We start from the raw sequence: 22,007 nt of genomic DNA, 5'->3' as shown, positions 1-22,007 counted from the left end.
ATTATATAACTAAATAGTTTAATACTCCAGTACAGTACATTCAGTTACATTAAACACTGTTAATTTGCCAGAGCTCAAAACCAGGCATGCTTCATGTTAACCTCAACTGCCATTTTAGAAGACAAAATCAGTCCCATCAAATCACCTCCTTTCCCACAAGCTGCAAACTACTTGTGTCAATTCATATTCCTCATCTTATAAATACTATTCTACCAAGACTTCTCACCTTGATTACATACTAGCACTTCTCTTGCAGAATTCAAAGTCAATCTCACACCAATGAATGGCATTGGATATGTTCTGAAGAGAAAAACATACTGGCTGCAAAACTGAGGAGTCAGTGGCCAGCTTCTCTTCCAACTCTGAATTCCTAGCTAAACAATGATACACATTTACAGTTGGTAAACTGTAAGTAGGGATCAAATGAAAAAATTTCAATATACTACTGTCCTGTAAAAACAATAGGAATTAAACCTTTCCAAACATTTATTTTCCACACATTTTACAGGAAGTCTAGTATCTTCCCTCTTCTAGTTAAATGGACACTGACTTTAGAGTCTTTCATTTCTTCATTTTTTAAGTCAGATGGATACCTCCTTGAAAACATCTACAATGCAGGTTATACAAAAAATAGAAAAAGGGCTTTATTTACAAATACCAAACAAACAATACCTTTTAATATTAACAATAATAAGTCTAGTTTCTATATAAATATTATCAAATATTCTTGTAGAACTCAATGTGATAATGAAAAAGAAACTTTGACAACATAATAGCATGCAAGTGCTAAACTTCACAAATCTCAAAAAATAAGGGAGGCAGAATACATAAAAGTGCTTCTTGATAGATGCAAATTATTCAAGGATTCTGACCTTATTATGGCATACTTACCGTTCAAACTTCAAGAGTGATAACCACACTTACTGTTCAACTTTCAAGAATCATAACCATCAGCAATAAAAAGTCAGTCTGAAAAATGTTCTATCATAATGATAAAACCTCAAAGTAAAAATGACTCAATACAGTTTACTCACATGAGATAAAAAAATTCTTACTTTGTTCTGAATGCTTGGGAGTTCTTCTGCACTACATGTTGTAAGTGTCTCTCCAACACTGGTGGTGGTCAGCAAAGGAGATGTAAGAGTTGGAGCCATTGAAGAGAGACTAGCAGCAAAATTAGAAGCAAGACTTTTCATCTTGAGAGATCGCTGTGACTCAACCTTACGAGTGTATTTGCGCTTGAGTGAAACAGCAGGGGAAACCTGAGGGGTACCTGGTAGAAATGTTTCCATATAAAATCCAAAACTCTAGTTATCCTGCACTTGCATATTTTAATTATTCAATGATAAATACTGCTATTTTCATAAAAGAAAAACAGCTCTCAAAACAAGCTCTAAAATTTTGCAAACCCATGTCTACTTACCAGCAACGGATTTAGGTGTACCAGGATTAGAAATACTTGGACACTCACTCAGTGGTGTGGAACTACTGCTTGACTGGAATGGGGATGTACAAGGGGTAGTAGTAACTGATTCAGTACCACTGTGGCCAGGTCCTGGTGAAGATACTGCTGCAACTCCTACTGGTATCTTCAAATTACAGCCTCCCACATTAATTGGTGTACCTAAAACATTGGGTTTCATGTGAATGAATACAATGCCAAATTGGAAATTATCCCAGTGAACTTCTATTGTTTAAATTACTTTGAAAATTATTGTTTAAATTGCTTTGAAAAAAATTAGGAACTAATAATCCTTACACCATTTTGTACAAACATAACATACTTCTAAATCTGGAATAACACATATAACAAAAAATGAGACCTTTACCATACTATTTTTTGAGTACCTTAATGTAAAAGTTAATTTCTTGTTTCCAATCAAGTTCAACATTCATGTCAATATACTCATTCACTGATATCCTATCATTTGGTAGTACCCAGCCCAAGAAGCACCCTAAAAGAGTTCAGAGGTCTGGTTAAACAAATCATTTATAACTAACTAACTTCACTATATAATCTATTTTCCATAAAGGTGCCACAAAGAATTTTCCAAAATGCCTGGACAAGTCAACCATTACCATTCTTTGTTATGAAAAATGGCTTACATTTACCTTTATAGCTTTACTTTAGTTAATATTCCCTTTAAGCTTTCTCTCTTATAAATAATTCAAACTCTTTCATCAGTCTCTGTAGTTGCTCTTCACTAACATAAGTAATCACTTACACGCATCACTAAGTCCATCCTCCCCTCATCACCCATTTTCTTACCACAAAAACTTCTCCCCACACCTGACATCTCTAATCACTCAATGCACTGTATATGAATCAGATGTGATACAAACAGATTCAAGACTTACTCGGTCTAGATATCTTTGCAGGAGATGGAGGAGCAGAGCCATCCAAGGAACTGCCAGTGGAGAACTTTCTTTTCCTTGATGCTTCCTTACGCTGTGACTTTGGAGGCAAGGGGTTAGTAAATGATGTACTTAGTGATGAATGGGAGAAACCAGCTGAAGATGTCACATGAGACGGGTACGATGACGAGTATGAATAAGAGAGAGTACTACTACTGTCATTCATAAGATGGCCCAAGAAATCTCCAATTTCATCCTGCAACAAAATAAGAAAATAATATGAATAAAGAGAGAGAGAGAGAGAGAGAAAATAAAAGTGCCACAAAACTTACTAGTTCATCCAAGGAGACACCTTTAAAAAATTACAGCCATTCATTATTTTTGACTGCAGAAACATTTATGAGTAAACAAGATTCAACTTACCACAATGCATCGGTCTACCATTGACTGTGTGACACCTTCAATATGACGTTTTTCTACAGACAAACGAAGATGGGAATCTGCTCCTCCAACAACAACCAAACCAGTCTCAGCACGAAGACGATGTCTTATGTCTTCAATATCATCTACACTACAAAGTAAAGAAAAAATGCACAGTATCAATAACAAGTACACAATCACTTAAAAAATAATGCATTTACTTCTAATTCTGAAACAAAGTTTATTTGCTAAGTACCATAAATAATTCATCAAACAACTAAAATTAAAATTAATACAGCAATCCTCATGTTTATCATTAAAAACTTTGTTGATTTATGCAGTTAGATATCTATAGTCAAACCAAAATGACTACAAACATGGCTGTCATTAGCTACGTTGCTAAACTTCTTCCTGACTCATAATCTAACTACAGTTAATCTGCATTCCCCAATTCAGGTTTTTTTTAATCTGGTCATAAAATCCTATTTATTCCTCCCATGGGCTACCCAGAAGAAAGAGACTGTTTTGGGACAAGGCCGACTTGATTTACAATCTACCATTACTTGAGGAGCCAATAACACTATACTTTTTATCAATTTCTATTACTATTTATTTTCATCAGTGAGTCTGGGCTAGATATTTGGCATTTGTATAATTCATTTATATGTTTAGAAATTAGATCGTCCTTATCCTACCTTTTGATGAGAGTAGTTTAATGTATGATTTCAATTTATCAGATTTCAGTTCTTTCGCTCATTTTACGCCTTTACGGTTAGATACGCAGAACAAGTAGCAAGCTGTTCACCCTTACTGACCTTGTATAGGAAGGTGTGGCAATGTGTCTGCCACATCTACAAAATATCCCAAGTTAAGTCATACTTTATGAATCAAATCTGGCAAAAGTGGTAATGTCTAAAAAGTACAACATGTTCATAATCATTTTGGTTTGAATATGCAGTAATGAGTTTTCTCCTATCTCATCTATCACTGACATTGCTGGTCAAGGTTTTAATCTATGAAGAAACATCATCTTGGAGACAAATCTCTTAAGTAAACTTTGTCAGAATTTTCAAGCTTTACATTTTACCTAAGCATTTAACTAGTAAATGTTGCCATTTATTTAAAAAATTCATTAAGAAACCTTTAAGCCAGTCCTATGAGAACCAAGAAAATTAACCTAATGGTCTGGTCAAAGTATTTAATAGTAATAATAATACTGTAATAATAATCATAACCATCTGACTGAGTCTTTATATATGAATTTTCTCCATGATTCCTCCAATTACCTATGCATTTAAAAGCTAATTGTACGATTTTCTCTCCTCCAATTACAAATCAAACTATTACTCCATCTCTCAAAACTCACATTCTATTTTTCATCATCTGGAAACATCTCTCAGCAACTCCCTCAGTTGTGATGTGATCTTTCTAGTGCACTCTAGCCATTATTCCTAGCATGATGCAGTTACACTTAAACATTTATAGCAAATTCCACTGTTTTCATTCTAGATCTTGTATTATGGCAATAATATCATTAGCCTGAGTCTTTTAAGTACAGTTGCCCAATTTACCTTGATTTACTGTAATGTACTGAGTTGATCAGTTTAATACCATTACCTATTTCAATAAGAAACTTTGGGGCAGTAGTGGAAATATGATGTTTCGTGTGGTAAAAGGATCAAAACTTTACGTTGGAAAGAATGCCTAACAAAAATTAGCAAAGGCACTTTCTCTCAGAACAACCTGAACATTCACTCACGTTACATTAGATGCTTTTTCACCAATGATGAATAGTGTTGGAGTACGACAGTCCAGCAGGGGATCATCTGCCTCGCCTCGCTTTCCTGATGCTCCAGTTACAGGATAGCCCAGGCAAATATTTGCAGTAACTGTTTCTAACACTGACACCTGTTAATAGGTAGTGCATTAAATGTTTGAGGTTTATAAAATTTAACCTGTCAGCTTCGTAAACATATTTGACACAGTAGTTCATGTTTCCCAATTGCTATCTCTGATCATTTCAAAATTTTATAGAAGATACCAAGATTAACACTTACATGGCATGCAATAATGGCACCAATTCCCCATCCAAGCAATACAATTGAACTATTTGGATACTGGGTCTTGCAGTCAACAACACGTGCTCGAACCTCTGTCAGTATTTGCTCTAAAATAGAGCTTGGGTCATTATTCTCTGCAAGAAAATATATCTTAACAACACTCTCTGTGGTAAACAAAAAAACAGCTGAAACAAGGCATCTTAATTAATAATGTAATTAAATAGTTAATCCAAACCAAAAACCAAATTCTTTGCTCTTCATCTGTTAAAGGGTGACTTAACAAGACACCCCTAGAGTACATGATTTCAATTTTCCAGCACTTTTTGGGCACTATACAGTTATACTGCTTGTTTGTCCATGATAGGCTATCTCCCAGTACAAGAACTTGGCAACTGTGTCATGCGTTCTCTTGTATTTATATTAAGCAAATGCTGGCATGCAATGTTGCGGTTGATGGCCTCCATATTCTATTCACATCTGCAGCACAAAGGTGATGCTGATATCTGATCCTCTATTTGATTTTGTATATATTGTGTATGTAGTGCTTGGTCTTGCTCTGCCATCAAATACCTTCAGTTTGTTAATGTCAACCTCTAGGATTTGCAGGTATTTGTAACCAGTCTCTCCGATGTCCCTGATGATTCTCTAATCTGGGTACTGGAATCCTTCATTTTGGAGTCTTTCCTTTTGCTAAGTTTACAACTACAGTACACACTTGTCAATACCAACCATCATTTTCATATCTTCAGTTATGATCTGGACTGTCTTTACAAAGGAATCCAAGCACTTAACATCTTTTCCATACATCTTAATGATGCCAGTGCAAATTAGGAGACTGATGACAGCGGCCTGTTTTGATTACCATTTTTATGCTTCCTGAAGGTCATAATCATTGGTGTAATGGAGGTTATGAATAGCATTGGTGATGCTGATTCTCTTCTGTTTACCTCTGCCAGTGTGGCTCCTCATGCAGTTCAGGCTGTCTTCTAGTATTGTGTTGTGTTGTCGAAAAAGGTTACAAAGTTATATGCAGCTGCATGTATCTTTGTGCACTCAATCAGCCATGAATTATGAACCCTTATTGATGGCCTTCCTAAAGTCAATCCATGGCATACTGAGGTTTATCTTCCTCGTCTTTTAATTTCTCATCACCTTATCCACTAGGAGGTGAGCTTTGGTTCCTCTCTGTTCCCTGTGGCATCCTCTCTGTTCCTTGGGTATGGCATTTGTGAACACCAGGTTGCTGTACAACTCTTAACTTATGATTTCTATTAGTAATTACATTAAAAAATGACACCATATTAGAAGTCACTAATTAGAATTTCTTTCAGAATGTAACTTAACAAAACCTTTAATGCAATTAGTTTTTTTCATAACTACTGCAAAAGCAACAAGTAGGACATTACCACATGTATGTACCTTTGTCTACGAAGCAAACAAAAATTTCTATGGAATCAAACTTTTGCTTCTGTGAATTTACATTTAACTTAAAGTTATCCTTACAAATAAAAAAAAAATGGCCCCATGAGCAAGAAGTCTTAGCAAATTAATGACAATAAAGACATTAATAAAACTAAGCAGGAGATGTCTTTACAGCTAAACACTGAATAAATTATGGAAATGTCAGGTTTCAAAAACAAAAAATATTATACATACTAGTGTAAACCAGGCAATGACCTGTATCAAAAAATAATGTAATGAAGAGCTTAAAATTACCTGGAGTAATCATTACAGGCACAGTCTTGGCCATATGCTGGAGCTGTGCATTAAAAAAGCGTATCCTTCGTGGAGCTTGTGGAATGCTGGAGGGGGGACCACTTGGAACTTGTATCACAATTACTGAACCCTCAAGCTTACGCTATTGAGAAAGAGAATGCAGTACTCTTAATAATATACTCCAAATTTCTTACAAATAGCTACTATGTAAGCCTTAAAAATATCTTTCAACAAAAAAACCATCAAAATTCAAGTTAAATTAAACCTCCTGTCATTTCACAACCTTAGCTTTTATAATCAAATTAAAAATAAATTTTTTTGCATTACTATACTTACTGGCTTATGCTGATTTAAAGATGGCACGGCAGGGTCCCAAGGTCTTTTCAGCAAGAGATTGAGTGCTTCTACACTTGCTCCTCGTTGGCTACTGCTAAGGGCTACCATTTTGTCAATCAGTGTTGGAATTTTAGATTTAAGGGTCTGCAAAGAAATATACATTCTAAAAGTCATAGAGTGGTAGAAGCCTAAAGTACCCATTGTAAGTCTTTATTCCCTCTATTAAGGGGACATTTTTATTTAGAAGTAACCTAGCTCTCTCAACATTTTATCCATGTTACAGCTACTCTATTTCTTACTACTCAATTTCTGCTTCAAAGTCCAGTGTTCCCCCAGGGTAGCAGCAGTGTTCCTACTCTTCAAAGACCGCCCATCCATCACGTCGTTCGTGACTCCCCCTCTTCCCCATTTGTTCTCATACTGTATTCCGGGTATTACTATATATAATTTGTCATCTGAACACCTCTTGTGACACCATCTGTTACTATAATTATAAAAACATTACATCCACTATAAAAACAATAAATATACAATGCTAAAATCAACAATTACAAACCTGCAAAATATCTAAATAGGCTGCTAAGTAAGAAAGGCTAAGATGCTGCAGCAATGTCGAGTGCAGCCACTGTGTTAGCTTTGGATCCCAATTTACTTGTCCCAATGCTTTGCGAAATTTGGCAGAAGTTTTATCTGTAATGCATATAGAGACAATTATGAATCAAAGTAATAAATTTCTCATCTTACTTTAAATCCATAACAGAATTTTTCATCTACCCCAGGTATTTTAATCCAAGACCTTTGCATGTAGGCTATTCAGCTAAGCCTTCTGTACATAATAGTAGTGATGGCTGTCAAATTATCATTAATACACCAGTGCATAAATACCCTCTTAAAACTGTTATAAATGCTGTATGTAATAACACAAAATATTAAATTGTTTTTATCAATTAACAGTGTTTTTAATGCTATACAATTACTTTATTAAAATCAAGGTAATGAAATTTATCTTTCAATTCCCAAACTTCTTCCTAAACAACCCATCACAGGTCATCTACTAATCCAAATTCGAGCCAGACTGGGGCAAAATGGATTAATGAGTGCTGGAGTCATGACCTCATAACGTACAAGAACCTTAGGTGTCATGGAAAAAGAAAATTATAAGATTTACTAACCAACTTGTGCTCTTCTTGAAACTGGTTCATTGTGAGTGTTTTTGAGGGCCAAACGACTTAATCTGTCAGCATCTAAAATTTCAACCACTTTATTGAAAAGGTTCTGCTGTGGGTCTGTCCAGCCAATCCTGAAAGAAATGACCATTAATTATAAAATCCTCTTATATAATCAAATCATCATTTACTTTCACCCATAGTGACCCTAACAAAATAAGGAAGACATTTATAGTGTACAATCATTGCAAAACAGACCCAAAGTTACTTATCTAAGGTTAGTACTAAACCAAAAAGTTACATGTACATCATCACAAATGTTTTTACATCAGGTTTTCAGTTATGGGGTTGGATGTTCAATTAGTTCTTTCCATTCTTCTCAGTTCTGTTCACTTCCTGCTTGCTTCTACCTCATTTTTCCATGTTTTCCTGTGCTTTCCCTTAAGTCTTTACTTTGCTACTTAAATGCCCGCTGCTTTTGTTTAGCTTCTCCTTAGCCAACTCATTTGACTAAACCTCCTCAATCTTTGAGATCTCAGTATTTCCTCCAGATTCTGGTAAGTACAGTCATAAAGTATGTACTGCCTATGATTCAGTACAATAACATATGACAAAAATAAAACAATGCAATTCACTGCACATGTCTTGCAACTTAAGAAGTTGTAATTATTAAACACAAAATTAAACATTAAGTAAAATTAACATTCATACAAACCCAATATTATAATCAGCCCATTTCCTGCATAAAACATGCTTCAGATGCTTAAATGTCCTTTACAAGAACCAACCTATTACTGTACTTGTAATATACCTAATTTGCCATTTGATAGGAAGGATTAAGCTGTTGTACAATTTCTTGTACAATTTACTTGTAAGGAAAGAGACCTGCAGGATCTACCTGAGTCCACCTTGGAATTCATCACAAGCATTAGAACCTGTGCCTTCTGCTCTTCCAGAAAAAGAGTAACAATTGCACTTACTTTGGAATCTTTTCTTCCCAATCTTCTTCATCATCATCTGCTGACTTGGTTTCTTCTGGTTTATTGTCAGTTTTTATTTGATCCAGTCGAGCAAAAACAACATGCCTTTCACACTCACTCATTACTTGTTGAGCCTTGCTCAAGTCATAAGGCAATGGTGGCAGTGGTGATGGTTCACCATCAACATCACTTAGTTCATCATATCTGAAAGTGAAAAAACTAAAGCTTTATACATTTGTTCATTACAGTCCACTGATCATATGATACGCTAGTCTATGTTGAACTAAACCGAATCACACCAGCTTTTTGAAAAGAATTCACCCACTTCATATGGCCAGACCCATTCTACTGGTCAATATCGACAATCATTTTGTCATGCAATTCTGCAGCATTCACAACTCAGCAATGCTCTCCCTAATTATCTTTGTGTGATTCAATTTTGTGCCTGTTTTACCCATGCTAAGTTTTTCTCTCTAGCTTTCCCTTATTAATTTGTGCTAACTGATATATACTTACCATGAAGAGGACCAACAATCGTCTTACTCCCTTTATGGGACCTGATTAAATACCTGATCTTTGCTGTTTATGAGGGATGGTTTCTTTTGACCCTCTGTAAGTGAATTTCACAGAATTTCATTACTTTATTAGTCTTTATATTTCATGTTTAAGCTAGCCTTGAATTAGGATTCCTCAACACTGCTATCACTAAGAGTTCCCAAAACTTTTTTTTTTTGTGTTAAACAATTCAAGGAAAGTGTTAATAATCTAGTACTGTATTAGTGACCTTGTTTTCAAGTGTGCTTCAACTGATAAATGAGCTTTTAGTTCAAGGGGTGTCATCACCTTGCACCTTTTCAGGGAAAATTGGGGTAATGTGGTGTAAGAGCTGTTTGTGTATGTTTGCCAGAGATTTGTGCTTGTGTTAGTGAACTATAATTATCATGCCTCAAATCTTATATGCTTAGCACTCAAAGTTAATGATTCATTTCCACAAGGAAAAGTAAAACAAAGATGATTATAAATGAAATGTAAAAAATCTGAGATCACTGGGAAATCTCATAAAACAAAGAAACTTTAGTATGTCACGTTATAAATAACATCAAAACACATGATATATGTTCTTACCTGCCTGGAACCCAAGGTCTGATGGCATGTATGTGTGTAGCTGCATATCAGCAAGCAGACTATCTTGTACTGTAATTGTTATTCAATCAAACTGAATTTTACTGAAGTTTCATACAAAAGCTCGACTTAGTAAACCTAAAAACAACTACCCGTTACTTTTCTGTCATCACATGAAATGGAAATGTTAAGGGCAATTTAAATTTGTCAACCTTAAATAAGCATTAGCTTATTATTAACTAAATTAGTGCTTACTGACCCAGGGCTGCTTCGTGTCTGACGAGGAGTTTTTGACATGAATAGCATTTTCCGAGGTCTAGCCTGAGATAATTCAGGTCGCCAGTTCCAAGGCCTGGCATAGGGATGATCTAACATCACTATATCAGACTCACTTTCCTGAGGAAAAAAAAAACAATTGAATTTCATAATCATTCACTGTAATTTTGTCAATACAAAATCTATCACAAACTGTTAAAAAGCACATGTAAAATCTGGGGAAATTACTTAAAAAATAGCTGATACACTTTTAAATATAAAAATTCTAATTTTTTTCCCATATATCTTGTATTACGTTTTTAACATACGGTATAATGACTGTATCATTCTGAATACTGATTCAAGCACATGCTCTAGAGGTAATCGACCAGCTTTGAGTAACCTAGAATAAGATGGTATTGTAGAAATGAACTGTTCTTGCAACAAGGTTTAAATGTTTATGGACTGATAACAGAAATAAACTGCCCTCTTTGACAGCTAGAGTGATTCAGTGTAGGTTCAGATTTTGAGGATTGAGGGGAAACTTTTATCCGTGCAAACTTCCAATTCTGACACATTTCATGTCTGCAAAACTCAAAGATGAATCTCTACAATGAATGCAACAGTGGCTTCCAACTGTTCCATAAAGAGTTTAACAGAGTTTGTCTAAGATCAAGAAATAGATAAAATAAGCTCTTAAATGTCAATAACACCATTCAATTTTTCTCAGGTGGTTTAATATTTTAAACTGAATGGGCTAAGCCATTCAGCGTACATTTACACACCTAAATATAATGCACTTGTAGTAGGGTCCAGACTGGATTTCTTCACTTAATCAAGAGACTGCCAAAATGGCCACTGAAGAGGGCATGACAAGCCAGTTGTCAAGGTAACTACAAGCACTATCCTACACATTATGTTCATATAACTCTGGAGGTGCAAGATTCTGGTAAGGACCTATGAAATGGTAGCTATACCAAAGCCAAGGCTCTACACTGCTAAAAGCCTGCCTCTCCAGATGAAGCAAACATACCTTTTGGATGCTGGGTACAAAGGTACCGGAAAACAAGTATCCTTTAAACCTATTAAAACCAATGCAGTCCCCTTTTGGGATTAAGAAACAATCTTAAAATATCACTTCAATCCGTAAAGAGGTTTAACTCGCGATTCAACAGGACAAGGTCATTGACAGAATGACTCCCCAAAAGAAAGTCAAATGTTTCAACAGCAGCAGCCTTGATATAAGTTAGGCAGTATCAGTGACAGCTGTATAACAGTATGACCAAGAAAAAGTGATATCTATAGTCAAGTGAGTGGGTAATACAATATACCAAGCCTCACTCAACTACTGGTAGCTGACCACCTAGTCACCAAGCTTCGATGACTAGACCAGCTTTTGCCAAAGGTATAATTTGCTAAAGGTATATCTCTATACAAGGTGAAGATTTGCAACAGAAAAGAAACAAACATGAAGTCCTTCCATTGATCATTGTACAGCCACTGGAACCTGGATGGACCAGATGTGCGTGGACCAACATACCTGCAGCAGCTGACCTTTGAGAATTTGATGTCTAATGTCACGTACACGTGCACCAATTAGGCTGTGGCACACGTTATGGATTTGCAGTGAAGCAAATGATACACGTACTGAGTGGAACCTGTTAATTGCTCTCATGATTTTATGAATAAGTTCCATATATTACACCTCCACATTTTGTATAGCAAAAGATTAAATTCCAAAGAAAAAAAAGTGAGTACATACAAGATCAGGGTTTATTGTACTACAGTACAAGTAAAATACAGAATAATAATGTTACACCTACAAAAATTATCAAGGCAAGGCATTTTCACAAGAATACATGCAATAAGAATAACAAACTAGCAAGATTTTACTTATTCCCTTAAAGAAAATGCAATCAAACAGATTCCTCTTTCATAGGACTCTCGACAGGTAAGAACAGGTGTTCCTCCAAATGGCGCATTCACAAGATATGAATTGAGCCTTATGTAACCATCTACGTATTTGTATACTCAAAATGTGAATATACAAATAACAAAACTTTACACACCTGACCACTTGCCAGTCTAAGCATTGATGTAAATCTAGCATGGGGATCATTTCCTTTGGTCTTAACATCAACATTATCTCCAACACCAAACACCATTCCACCAGCTCGGGGTGATCCAGGCCTCGAAGTAGAAGCTGGTCGGCGAAATGATACTGGATTCATGGCTGATGTTCCCATGCCAACTTGGCTCTGTAATTTGAGTTATAGTCTTAAATAATGAAAAAGTTCTACAAGTGTACACTTTCTCCTAATTTAATGTTAGATTCTTTACTACAATAATGTTGAAGTGCTCATATACTACAATTTGTCTGTTGTAAAAATTCTACAAACAAAGCTACTACTCCAAATAAATATAATGAACATCTAAATTAATCTGTGGATGACAAAATTCCTCAGTAGACAGATAAATGCATATAGGTACCAACATGCCACGTGCCTGTCATACTCCTAGTTCTATAGCATAAAAATTCTCACACATTTTCCCACACTGCTGTATTCAATGGATTGCTTTATTACTCATCATTTCTGTTTCCTTATCAATCCCAGTATTTTTCCAATAAAATCATTGAAAAATGAATAATTTCTTTTGGCCCAGCAATTTTCTTCCGTCAGATAAGGAACAGCAGTCCAGTGGGGAGCGACTGAAAAGGTCTGGCTATGTCAACAGCAGATACCTCCAAATTTCTTAAGGACGTCCTTTGCTTCTTGCCGAACCTCTTCTACTATACAATCTTCACTGGGAAAGTCATGACTGGAAGTCCTACCTCTGCAAATACTTTTCTTAGGGGGAAACATCTTTTGCCCAAAACAGACAAACAAATATGCACTCAGTGAGTAAGGGATTCAAGGATATAGCTAGAGAGAGTACAGCAAACTGTCTTATCTTAACCATGGCCAAAGAAAAAATGCTAGATTATGGCAGGTGAGAGGGACTACCTCCCCCCAACTCACTCTCCTACCACCACCAATTAACCACCCTGTTACCAGGATTTTGGCTAATTTCCAATTATGAATTTTATTTATTTATTTTTTTATTTCTGAACATAATGCAATAAAGTGCACTTCTGCTTTAAAATTATACTAACATAAAAAACAAATATTTAGATCATGAAATAAACGAAAAATACACTACTATTGTGTCCAGAAGCAGTCAGTGTGATTATCCACTTGCAAATTTTGGGACTCCTCAAGATCTCAATGGGTTAAGACAATTTTCCATCTAACTATTACCGTGTTTTGAAAAATGAGAAATTTTTGTTTTCCAGGTCAAGAAAATTTTGAGTGATAACATCAGCAAAACGGATATAAAAACAACAAATTACTACAGTATGGTTGTCTGACAATTTAGCAATTGTTTATATGATTAAAAAAAAAAGGCACTAAAATTACAGTTTAATATCACAAAGTACAAAACTTATGAGATGTTACAGCTTTCAATTATTAAGCAACAAAATTTCAACCATACCTTTACAGGAGCACTGCTAGTGAGGCTTGAAGATACAAGGGAACTTGTTGTCAATAAGGTTTTCATTAAGGCATCTTTCTCTGGTTTTTCCCCCATGATGAAACCAAGTCCTGGCACCTGAAAATCATTACAGTAAAATATCACATATTCAGGATAATTTACATATTTCATAGATATACAAGCAAAGTCTTTACAATAAATAGATATATACAACTTCAGCAACAACTGGTCCAGTTGTTGAAGGTTGGTAATATTGCAAATACAATATAATTTGCATATATCCTACATAAAAATTTTTTAAGTCTTTCATAATATTTTTGGGAAAAACTACCCCTCTGTGGAACCTTATTTAGGCTAGCTAGCAGAAGGTGAGTCAAGGATTGGGGAAACCACTTACAATTTAAGTAAACAGCTCAAAAATTTTTCCTTCAGTAATGGGGACAAATGTGGGGTTGGTTAGAAATGGCATTATGTGATAAGACTTCAGGTTTAATAAGATAATCATACTAAAATCTATCACAAATTTACTGCTACTTATATATTTACTGTACTCTCTTTTGTTTATGTTTTATATCCTTCATTCCCATACCATAGGGCTGGGCCCAAACATGGTGTTCATCAGAGTGGGTAGTATTACATTAACAAAATTACCAAAAAAAGAAAGAGGTAAATCTTTGATTCCACAACCACTTCCAATGAGCACCAAGTTTAATACCAGCTCCATAATAATAATGTTTCAACAAACTTTTACTTTAAACCTTTGCTTTATTTTGGTACTTGAAAATACTATTTTCCTATTTTAATGTGTTCTTTGAACATTTCTGACATTCATTTCCATAGCAAATGAGTACTTTAGAGATAGCCTAGATGGACCCTACCTTATATCTTACAATTCAGGGGAACACAGTGGGAAAGTGGGGTTTTTGGGCAAGGGAAAACACAAAATGAATGAAATACAAGGACCTTAATCCCACTGATAGTTCTCATTAAGATTAAGGTAAGTTTCCAAAATGTTTTCAAACTAACATCATGCCCTAGGGTAAAGACCTGGCGCCCCTGGTTAGGTTAAGTCAGGTTTGGCTGGTTAGGTCATTCGCAAATGAGGCATACATCAGAACATACAAAGCACACATTAAAACAGGAAAATTATATTTTGAAGTCCAAATGCAATACCCTAATAAGCTAGTTTAAAATAAAATTTTATTAAAATAAACATAAAAATTGAGATTTCCTATTATGTATATCAAGAAGATTTGGTAAAACTGAAGACTATTTCCATGGCCACCTGTTTTGGTGACTACCCATTAACATGCAAAATGGGGTCTGATTAGTACAAGCCCCTTTGGGGATGAACATAAAAGCATAAGCAAAAGACAGCAAATACTGCACCATAAAGAAACACAAAATACATAGATACACAAACAAAATCATAAAAAAAGGTAGTAAATTTTCCAAGTATACTAAAGATTTAATGGCACAGAATAAAAACTCCATTATCTAACACTACCTCTGAGTGGGAACATGTTTCCCAGACGAAAACAAACCTAACCTTTCCTAGAATGTCATGTCCTGATCTAACCAGACCTTACCTTCCTAACCTCACTTAGGACATCATGCCAAGCCACCCCTGGCCCCTAACCCTAAGTAACAATATCCTAAACATCGGAAACAATAGACTAAGCTTCCGTTTGGAGGTAGTGTTAGGCCAGAGCCTGAGGTAGAACTAAGTATTAGCTCCGCATTGGGTATTACCTTGGAAATTGACTTTTTCTATAGTATTTTGGTTGCTTATCAAGAATTTACTATTATTTTTTGTTGCTCGACTGTAATTAACCTGTAAGTAACCTCAGAACTGATTATATTTTTGTTATTGTGTATGTGCAGTGTTATAGGGGCACTTTTGTTAAAAAGTGGGGTATTATTTTACTTATGGACATTAATTGCTTTCAACATAAAATATAGGTTTTTCTGTTGTATTATGATGTGATTTGAATGATTTTGAGGTTTATTTCCATCGCAAATGAATACTTATCCTTCCCGACAAATAATATATACAAAATTAATAAAATTACAACTTGTCAGAATACTGCCCCCCTCTCCATAGCTAATACGGCAAAACTGTAATCAGTAAACACAGTTTTGCCATATTAGCTATGGAGAGGGGGGTGCAGTATTCTGACAAGTCGTAATTTTATTAATTTTGTATACAGTATATCATTTGCCGGGGAAGGATAAGTATTCATTTGCGATGGAAATAAACCTCAAAATCATGCAAATCACATCATAATACAACAGAAAAACCTATATTTTATGTTGAAAGTAATTAATGTCCATAAGTAAAATAATACCAAAAGTGGAGTTTCCTTCACCAGGGGGTCTGGGAGTGGAGCCCCCTGGCTAAGTAACATGGCCTACTAGTTTAGGGTAGGTAGGGTATGTTAGGTTAGTATGATTCCTTTTATAATAATTTCCTTACCCATCCCTTCTTGAACATATGGCTCCCTAACGACTTTTGTATTTACAGAACTGTTCCATACAGTCCATGCGGAGCTAATTCTTGGAAATACTGAGCCTGATCCCATCGTTCTGCAAAATAGCCTACCTTAACCGCCCATTCTTTTCTTGCCAAGTAGTATAGGCCGTATTAAAATTTATGGGCACATCATAAAAACAACATTGTCGGGTTAGCCTATGGTATCAAATTAATTGCCAAAAATAAAAAGAATGCTTTGCTTGTCAGCTGTGACCATGTCTCAACCCACAGGGTAAAATATGATTATGTCTCAACCCACACAGTGAAATATGATTACGTCTCAACCCACACGGTGAAATATGATATGGGCTAGGCCTCGGTTAAGAAATAAACTAAGCTTAGCTAAGCAAGGACCATCTTTTTTCCAGCAATACCCAACGTGAACCTGTCGTAGGCCTAGGCCTGTAAACTATTACTGATTGTTCATACACTAACCTTAGTCCTTTATTTATATTCCTTACGGAAATTACTTCACATAGTTAGCTCACACGTTATGTGAATATAAATACAACGTTTCACAATTCAATGATACAATTCCATAACAAAACTTTACACTAGCAATGTTGACAGATATGCATCGAGAGCTCTGACAGTACAACCTACAATGTTGTCATGCTTAATAAAGTTAAACCTTTAATGTTGTCCTTGAGTGGCTTTGCGTCTACGTCACACGTTACCAAAGGTTACGGCTCATGCCACCGTTATGCAAGATTGGATTTTCGTCAATGTGACTTTACAAGGATGTCTTAAACTATTAACGATAATCTGGCGGTACATTTTAGATCTATTTCAAAGTATTCGTGTCGATAACCACGCCGTGAATCCTTCAAGTGAAGCATTTAAGAAACAAATGTTGAAAATTAACTAAATTCAGACTTTCTTGGGGTGACTAAAGAGGTCAGTGGTATGAAATGTTTAAAAGATTAATGTTTGGTTGCACTCTTTTACCTCCGTATCTGTAGTATTTACACTAATGAATTAGCGTGAATTATTAAAAAAACATAAAATTAAATGTAGGTTCTTCACGAATGATACACAATTTTACCCATATGCCTACTGTACATGCTATAAAAACAGAATGTATATTAACTGGGTTAAAAAGAAACGTAATAAAGTTTCATATCAATCAATAAAATAAAGGACATAGATCATATTTTAAATAAAAATGCCTGTACATAACTATGTAACCCCAGTGCTAGACTAATGTAATAGCCTGTATATATAATAGTGTACCAATGTTGTTACAGGGTTTAATTATTAACAAAGAAACCAAACTTATAATAAATAACGTCCCTACAGAATGGGGGGGCACACTCTTCTTTGTTGAGCTTTATTAAATGCCTATTGGGAACAGGAATAGGAATATAGAATTTAGGCCAAAGGCCAAGCGCTGGGACCTATGAGGTCATTCAGCGCTGAAAGGGATATTGACAGTAAGAAGGTTTGAAACGTGTAACAGGAAGAAAACCTTGCAGTTGCACTATGAAGCAATTGTTAGAGACAGTGGGAAGTCATATGGAAGAATAACAATGTGAATAGAGGTACAGTAAAAGGAATGAAAGACATTGCAGCTAGGGGCCAAAGGGAAGCTGCAAAGAGCTTTACGTAATGCCTACAGTGCACCAAGTGAGGTGCACTTGACAGAACTAACCCCCTACAGGATTGATGCCTATTAAAGCAAGACTAGAATATAAATTTAGTTTTCATATAAATCTCCATTGAGAACAAAAAACTAAAATGTGTTAAAGATCTACAAACATATATCACTGAAGACATAGATGCATCTAAGAGCATGGACAAATGTAGATTTATGGAACCTAGCTGCCACAAAGATATTGGGGAAAAGAACTATTTAGTAAGCAACCCCTAAAACTAAAATGATGTGAAGACTTAAGAGATATTTAAGCATAAACTATAGCTTTATCTATTCAAATGTGGTTATGAAATGGAAGAAATTATTCAGGAAAGCTATGATCTTTAAATGAGAAACATATGGACCACACTGTATGGACCATATGAGGGCTGAAACGAGCACATCCACAAATGAACAAGGATCTTGATGATAATACACAGATGTGCTGTACATGGACAAACTCTCTAAACAGCAGGCATATAACTATAGCTATTTTTAAATATTTGCGATGTCAGAAAGAGTCACTACCAGTATCATCAACATTAAAAGAGTGAGAGCACACGAGAATTCCCAAAAGTAATGGATCATTTTCATTTTCTGATCGTATCTTATTTACCTCCTCCATTTATTGGCACAATAAACATTGTAGTAGAAAATATTAAATTTCCAATAACAGATTTTCTCTTTTTAAAGTTAAACAACTTAAGAGGATGCTCTCATATTCTGAGCGGAGCAAAACTACTTCTTCCAATAGAAGAAGATATAAAGATTGGGTGTAGGATATGAACGTGATGAGCGGTATCAATGGAGATGTTTTCTAGATGTCATCAGTGATATTATGAAGAAACTAGACTGGCTCTGTCTTGCTTGTTTTCATAGAATGCATGTAACTGTAATGAATCAAAAAATGTAGACTGCAATTACTGTGTTCAGGAATGAAACTGAGCTGCCAGATAAATAAACTGCTGAGTGTGATGACAAAATTGTTGAATTTGGAAAATTGTGGAAAGAGCCAGTTGGTGACAGCAGATTCTGGAATGTTGACCTAAAAATTGACAATCTTACCATGAAAACTGAATTGTTGGATGTTGACTCAAGAACTGATAATCTTGTGAAAAAGAATGAATTACTGGAAGTTGCTATGAGGAAGATGACTGGTCTAATTATAGAACTTATGCTGTTGGAAATAAGGCATCAAGTAACATCATATGAAGAAAAGTGAGGTTGCTGATGCACAAAGATATTCCAGTTATTGATATGAGGTCTACCACTGATAGCAACATTGGTATAGTTGTTAATTTTTCTTATGAAAGCAGTTGAAATGTTGTTGAAACCAAGATACAGAATTGTGGAAGGTGTTGTAATAAAAATATATTGGGAAAATTAAACCAATAATTATAATCTGTAATGAATTAATAAATCACTCATGAACTTTAGGCTATATAGAAAAGAACTGGGGCACTTCTGCCATTCAGCACTTAAGGTCAAAAGCAGGAGCTGAAGTGGTTGGATACAGAAAATGGGTGAGATGAAACATGAAGCTAAAGGTGGCACTTTCATCTTGCTTGGACAGCAAGATGGAAGAAAGGAAGAGGTAATGGATGTAAGATGAAACACTAAAATGTGAGTACAGCTAGGGGCTGATGGGACGCTACAAGCACTCACTAGTAATGCCTACAGTGCACCATGTTCGGGGCACTGATGATTTTATGTGTATAGTAAGGAGTGGATGACAGATTTATTTCCGCAGGTTTTTGAAGAAACATCATGAAAGTCTTATTAGCTTATCCACCACAACAAGGTTGTCAGGAGGAAAAAGAGATTTTTAGAGCAATTTTGCAGAAATACCTTAGAAATATACCTAATTCTGAGGTTAAATTGTTTGTCAGGGACTTGAATAGTCATGTTGGGGAGGGAACTTTGAAAGTGTTCATGGAGAGAATAGTCAGTGAAAGAAACAATGAAAGTAAGTGATTGATGGAGATGATGGAAGGACTGGATCTATTTGTTGCAAATGCAGGCTTCCAGAAGAGGAAACATCATCTTGTAACATACAAAAGCATAAAGGAGCAAACGAAGTTTGTGAGGACAGATGGAGTGGTACCCAAGTACAGGAAGTGATAAAAGAAAAGACATTAGCATGTAAAGCTTCAAAAGAAAATCCAAGTGGTGCAAGAAAAAGAGAGATGCAGAAATGACAATAAAAAGTTTAAAGAAGTTTGTGGCCAAATCAAGTAACGAAGCTAACAAACAACTCTGTGAAACCTATGTAGTAAGATAAACTTAAAGAAATTATAGATGAAGAAGTATATTATGATATAGAAAATAACAGACTACAACGAAGCTACAAGGAAGCAATATTATAAGTAGTAATAAACTCAGAATAAGAATAGAAATGAAGCAGACATACTAAAATCAATTGGAGATATTATGACTATTAAAGATTAATCAGAATTAACTATCACATATACTGTGGCAAGCCAACATTAGCAACAAATGGTATGTAAATTACTATTTAAGGAAGTAGAGTATGGTAACAATACAGAGAAACATAATATTATATTACTGTATATTGAGAGATGCAGAATTGAATATATGCTAAGGCATCAGAGTACAACTAGTCACTATGTTGGGTTAAGCACATTAAACATTATAAAATAGCAACTAAGGTAAAAAACTGAAACTTCGTACCCTTACTCCCTCTACCTTGTCAATACTGTATAACTGTCAACACTAAATATGCCTATAAACAACAACCACCACACTATAAACTGAAAGCTTGATGCAAAAGCCAATTTCTCATCTTATTTTCCCATATTAGTAACAATTTATACAGTAAAAATACGCTTTGTACAAGGAAAAAAGCAAACCCGTTTTTTCTCTTTCATACACGACATACAGTACAATAGGTATACTGTACATACAGTACACTACCATATGAGTACTGTGTCACTTTGTTTTTTGTATTTTGCCTAAACACATTAAAAAATATGCCATTTAAAAACAAAAACAACTTTTTCTCTCTCACATACCTGTGTGCACCACTGAAACTGCTTTCCTTCTAAAGGATCAACACCTTCCTTGCTCTTTTAGGACGAAGTAGGGCCATAGAAATAATACACTGCGCAACACCACACAACTAACAGCACCTGCAATGCTGGAGGCACAACTAAGGCAACAGAATGAGGGGAAAGCATTGCCAAAAGCCTGAATACCGAGACTGATGTGGAACTGGACAAAGCCTGTTTTGCTACCAAGTGCACTGATAATCTTCGAATGCAGCCAAATTAGTAAAGGAAATTTTTATGATATCATAAAGGGTACTCAATCAGCCATTGCATGTGACTTTCATGTTTTGGTCCTTGTTAATTTTTGTTCCTGCTAGTTACTTTATAATTCTTAAGTTATCCTCCATTTACCTTTGTAAAATTATCGACTTCCTACAACTTTCATTTAGCTATCCTTTTTCTACATAGTATATACTTACCTTACTAGAAAATTTAATCAAACAATCTAACTTATTACTGTACTGAAATGATATTATGGATGGTACAAGACTCCCTAAATCAAAATTTATGTTTCTTCAGCTACCTTGTTGGAAATTTATTATCAATCAGTTTATTAGCAGGAAGTTGACAATAAAATACAAAATCTTCTCCATTTTGAGAATCTTTGCGAATTTAGAAGATGGCGAGCATATGCCTCCATAACTCTCTTCTTTTATCATAAACTTTAGTCAGAAATTTATCATAAATAATTTTAATATCAATATCCAAAAAAGATCGTTTTATAAAGGTCTTTATTAATTATTTTAAGAAGTAACATATCTAAACAACTAAATCCATTGGTATGTGGCAGAAAGATGGGCAGTACTTTCTGCTGCAACAGTTTTGTAAT

General features: G+C 35.1%; 1 protein-coding gene across 4 annotated transcripts in view; it reads right to left on the bottom strand.

Annotated features, from left to right (window-relative positions):
- Positions 1–17,100, bottom strand: part of Rcd1 (Reduction in Cnn dots 1) — a 35,423-nt gene extending 18,323 nt beyond the window's left edge. For 3 of the 4 annotated variants that reach the window (XM_067116765.1, XM_067116767.1, XM_067116769.1), the window contains exons 1-15: positions 16,913–17,100; positions 13,945–14,061; positions 12,480–12,668; positions 10,415–10,551; positions 9,034–9,237; positions 8,060–8,187; positions 7,444–7,577; positions 6,888–7,031; positions 6,552–6,693; positions 4,833–4,969; positions 4,535–4,683; positions 2,779–2,926; positions 2,359–2,611; positions 1,424–1,624; positions 1,056–1,273 (exon numbers count right to left, since the gene is read on the bottom strand). In XM_067116765.1, the coding sequence (XP_066972866.1) occupies positions 1,056–1,273; positions 1,424–1,624; positions 2,359–2,611; positions 2,779–2,926; positions 4,535–4,683; positions 4,833–4,969; positions 6,552–6,693; positions 6,888–7,031; positions 7,444–7,577; positions 8,060–8,187; positions 9,034–9,237; positions 10,415–10,551; positions 12,480–12,668; positions 13,945–14,040 (2,280 nt within the window). In that variant the 5' untranslated portion in view covers positions 14,041–14,061; positions 16,913–17,100. The remainder of the gene's footprint in view (positions 1–1,055; positions 1,274–1,423; positions 1,625–2,358; positions 2,612–2,778; positions 2,927–4,534; positions 4,684–4,832; positions 4,970–6,551; positions 6,694–6,887; positions 7,032–7,443; positions 7,578–8,059; positions 8,188–9,033; positions 9,238–10,414; positions 10,552–12,479; positions 12,669–13,944; positions 14,062–16,912) is intronic. The other variant, XM_067116768.1, reaches the window with a different exon arrangement.
- Positions 17,101–22,007: the final 4,907 nt, after the last annotated feature.

Source organism: Macrobrachium rosenbergii, chromosome 14, assembly GCF_040412425.1.
Source record: "Macrobrachium rosenbergii isolate ZJJX-2024 chromosome 14, ASM4041242v1, whole genome shotgun sequence".
Taxonomy (NCBI): domain Eukaryota; kingdom Metazoa; phylum Arthropoda; class Malacostraca; order Decapoda; family Palaemonidae; genus Macrobrachium; species Macrobrachium rosenbergii.
Note: the sequence above shows the minus strand (reverse complement) of the source record. Positions and strands in the feature narration are given on the sequence as shown.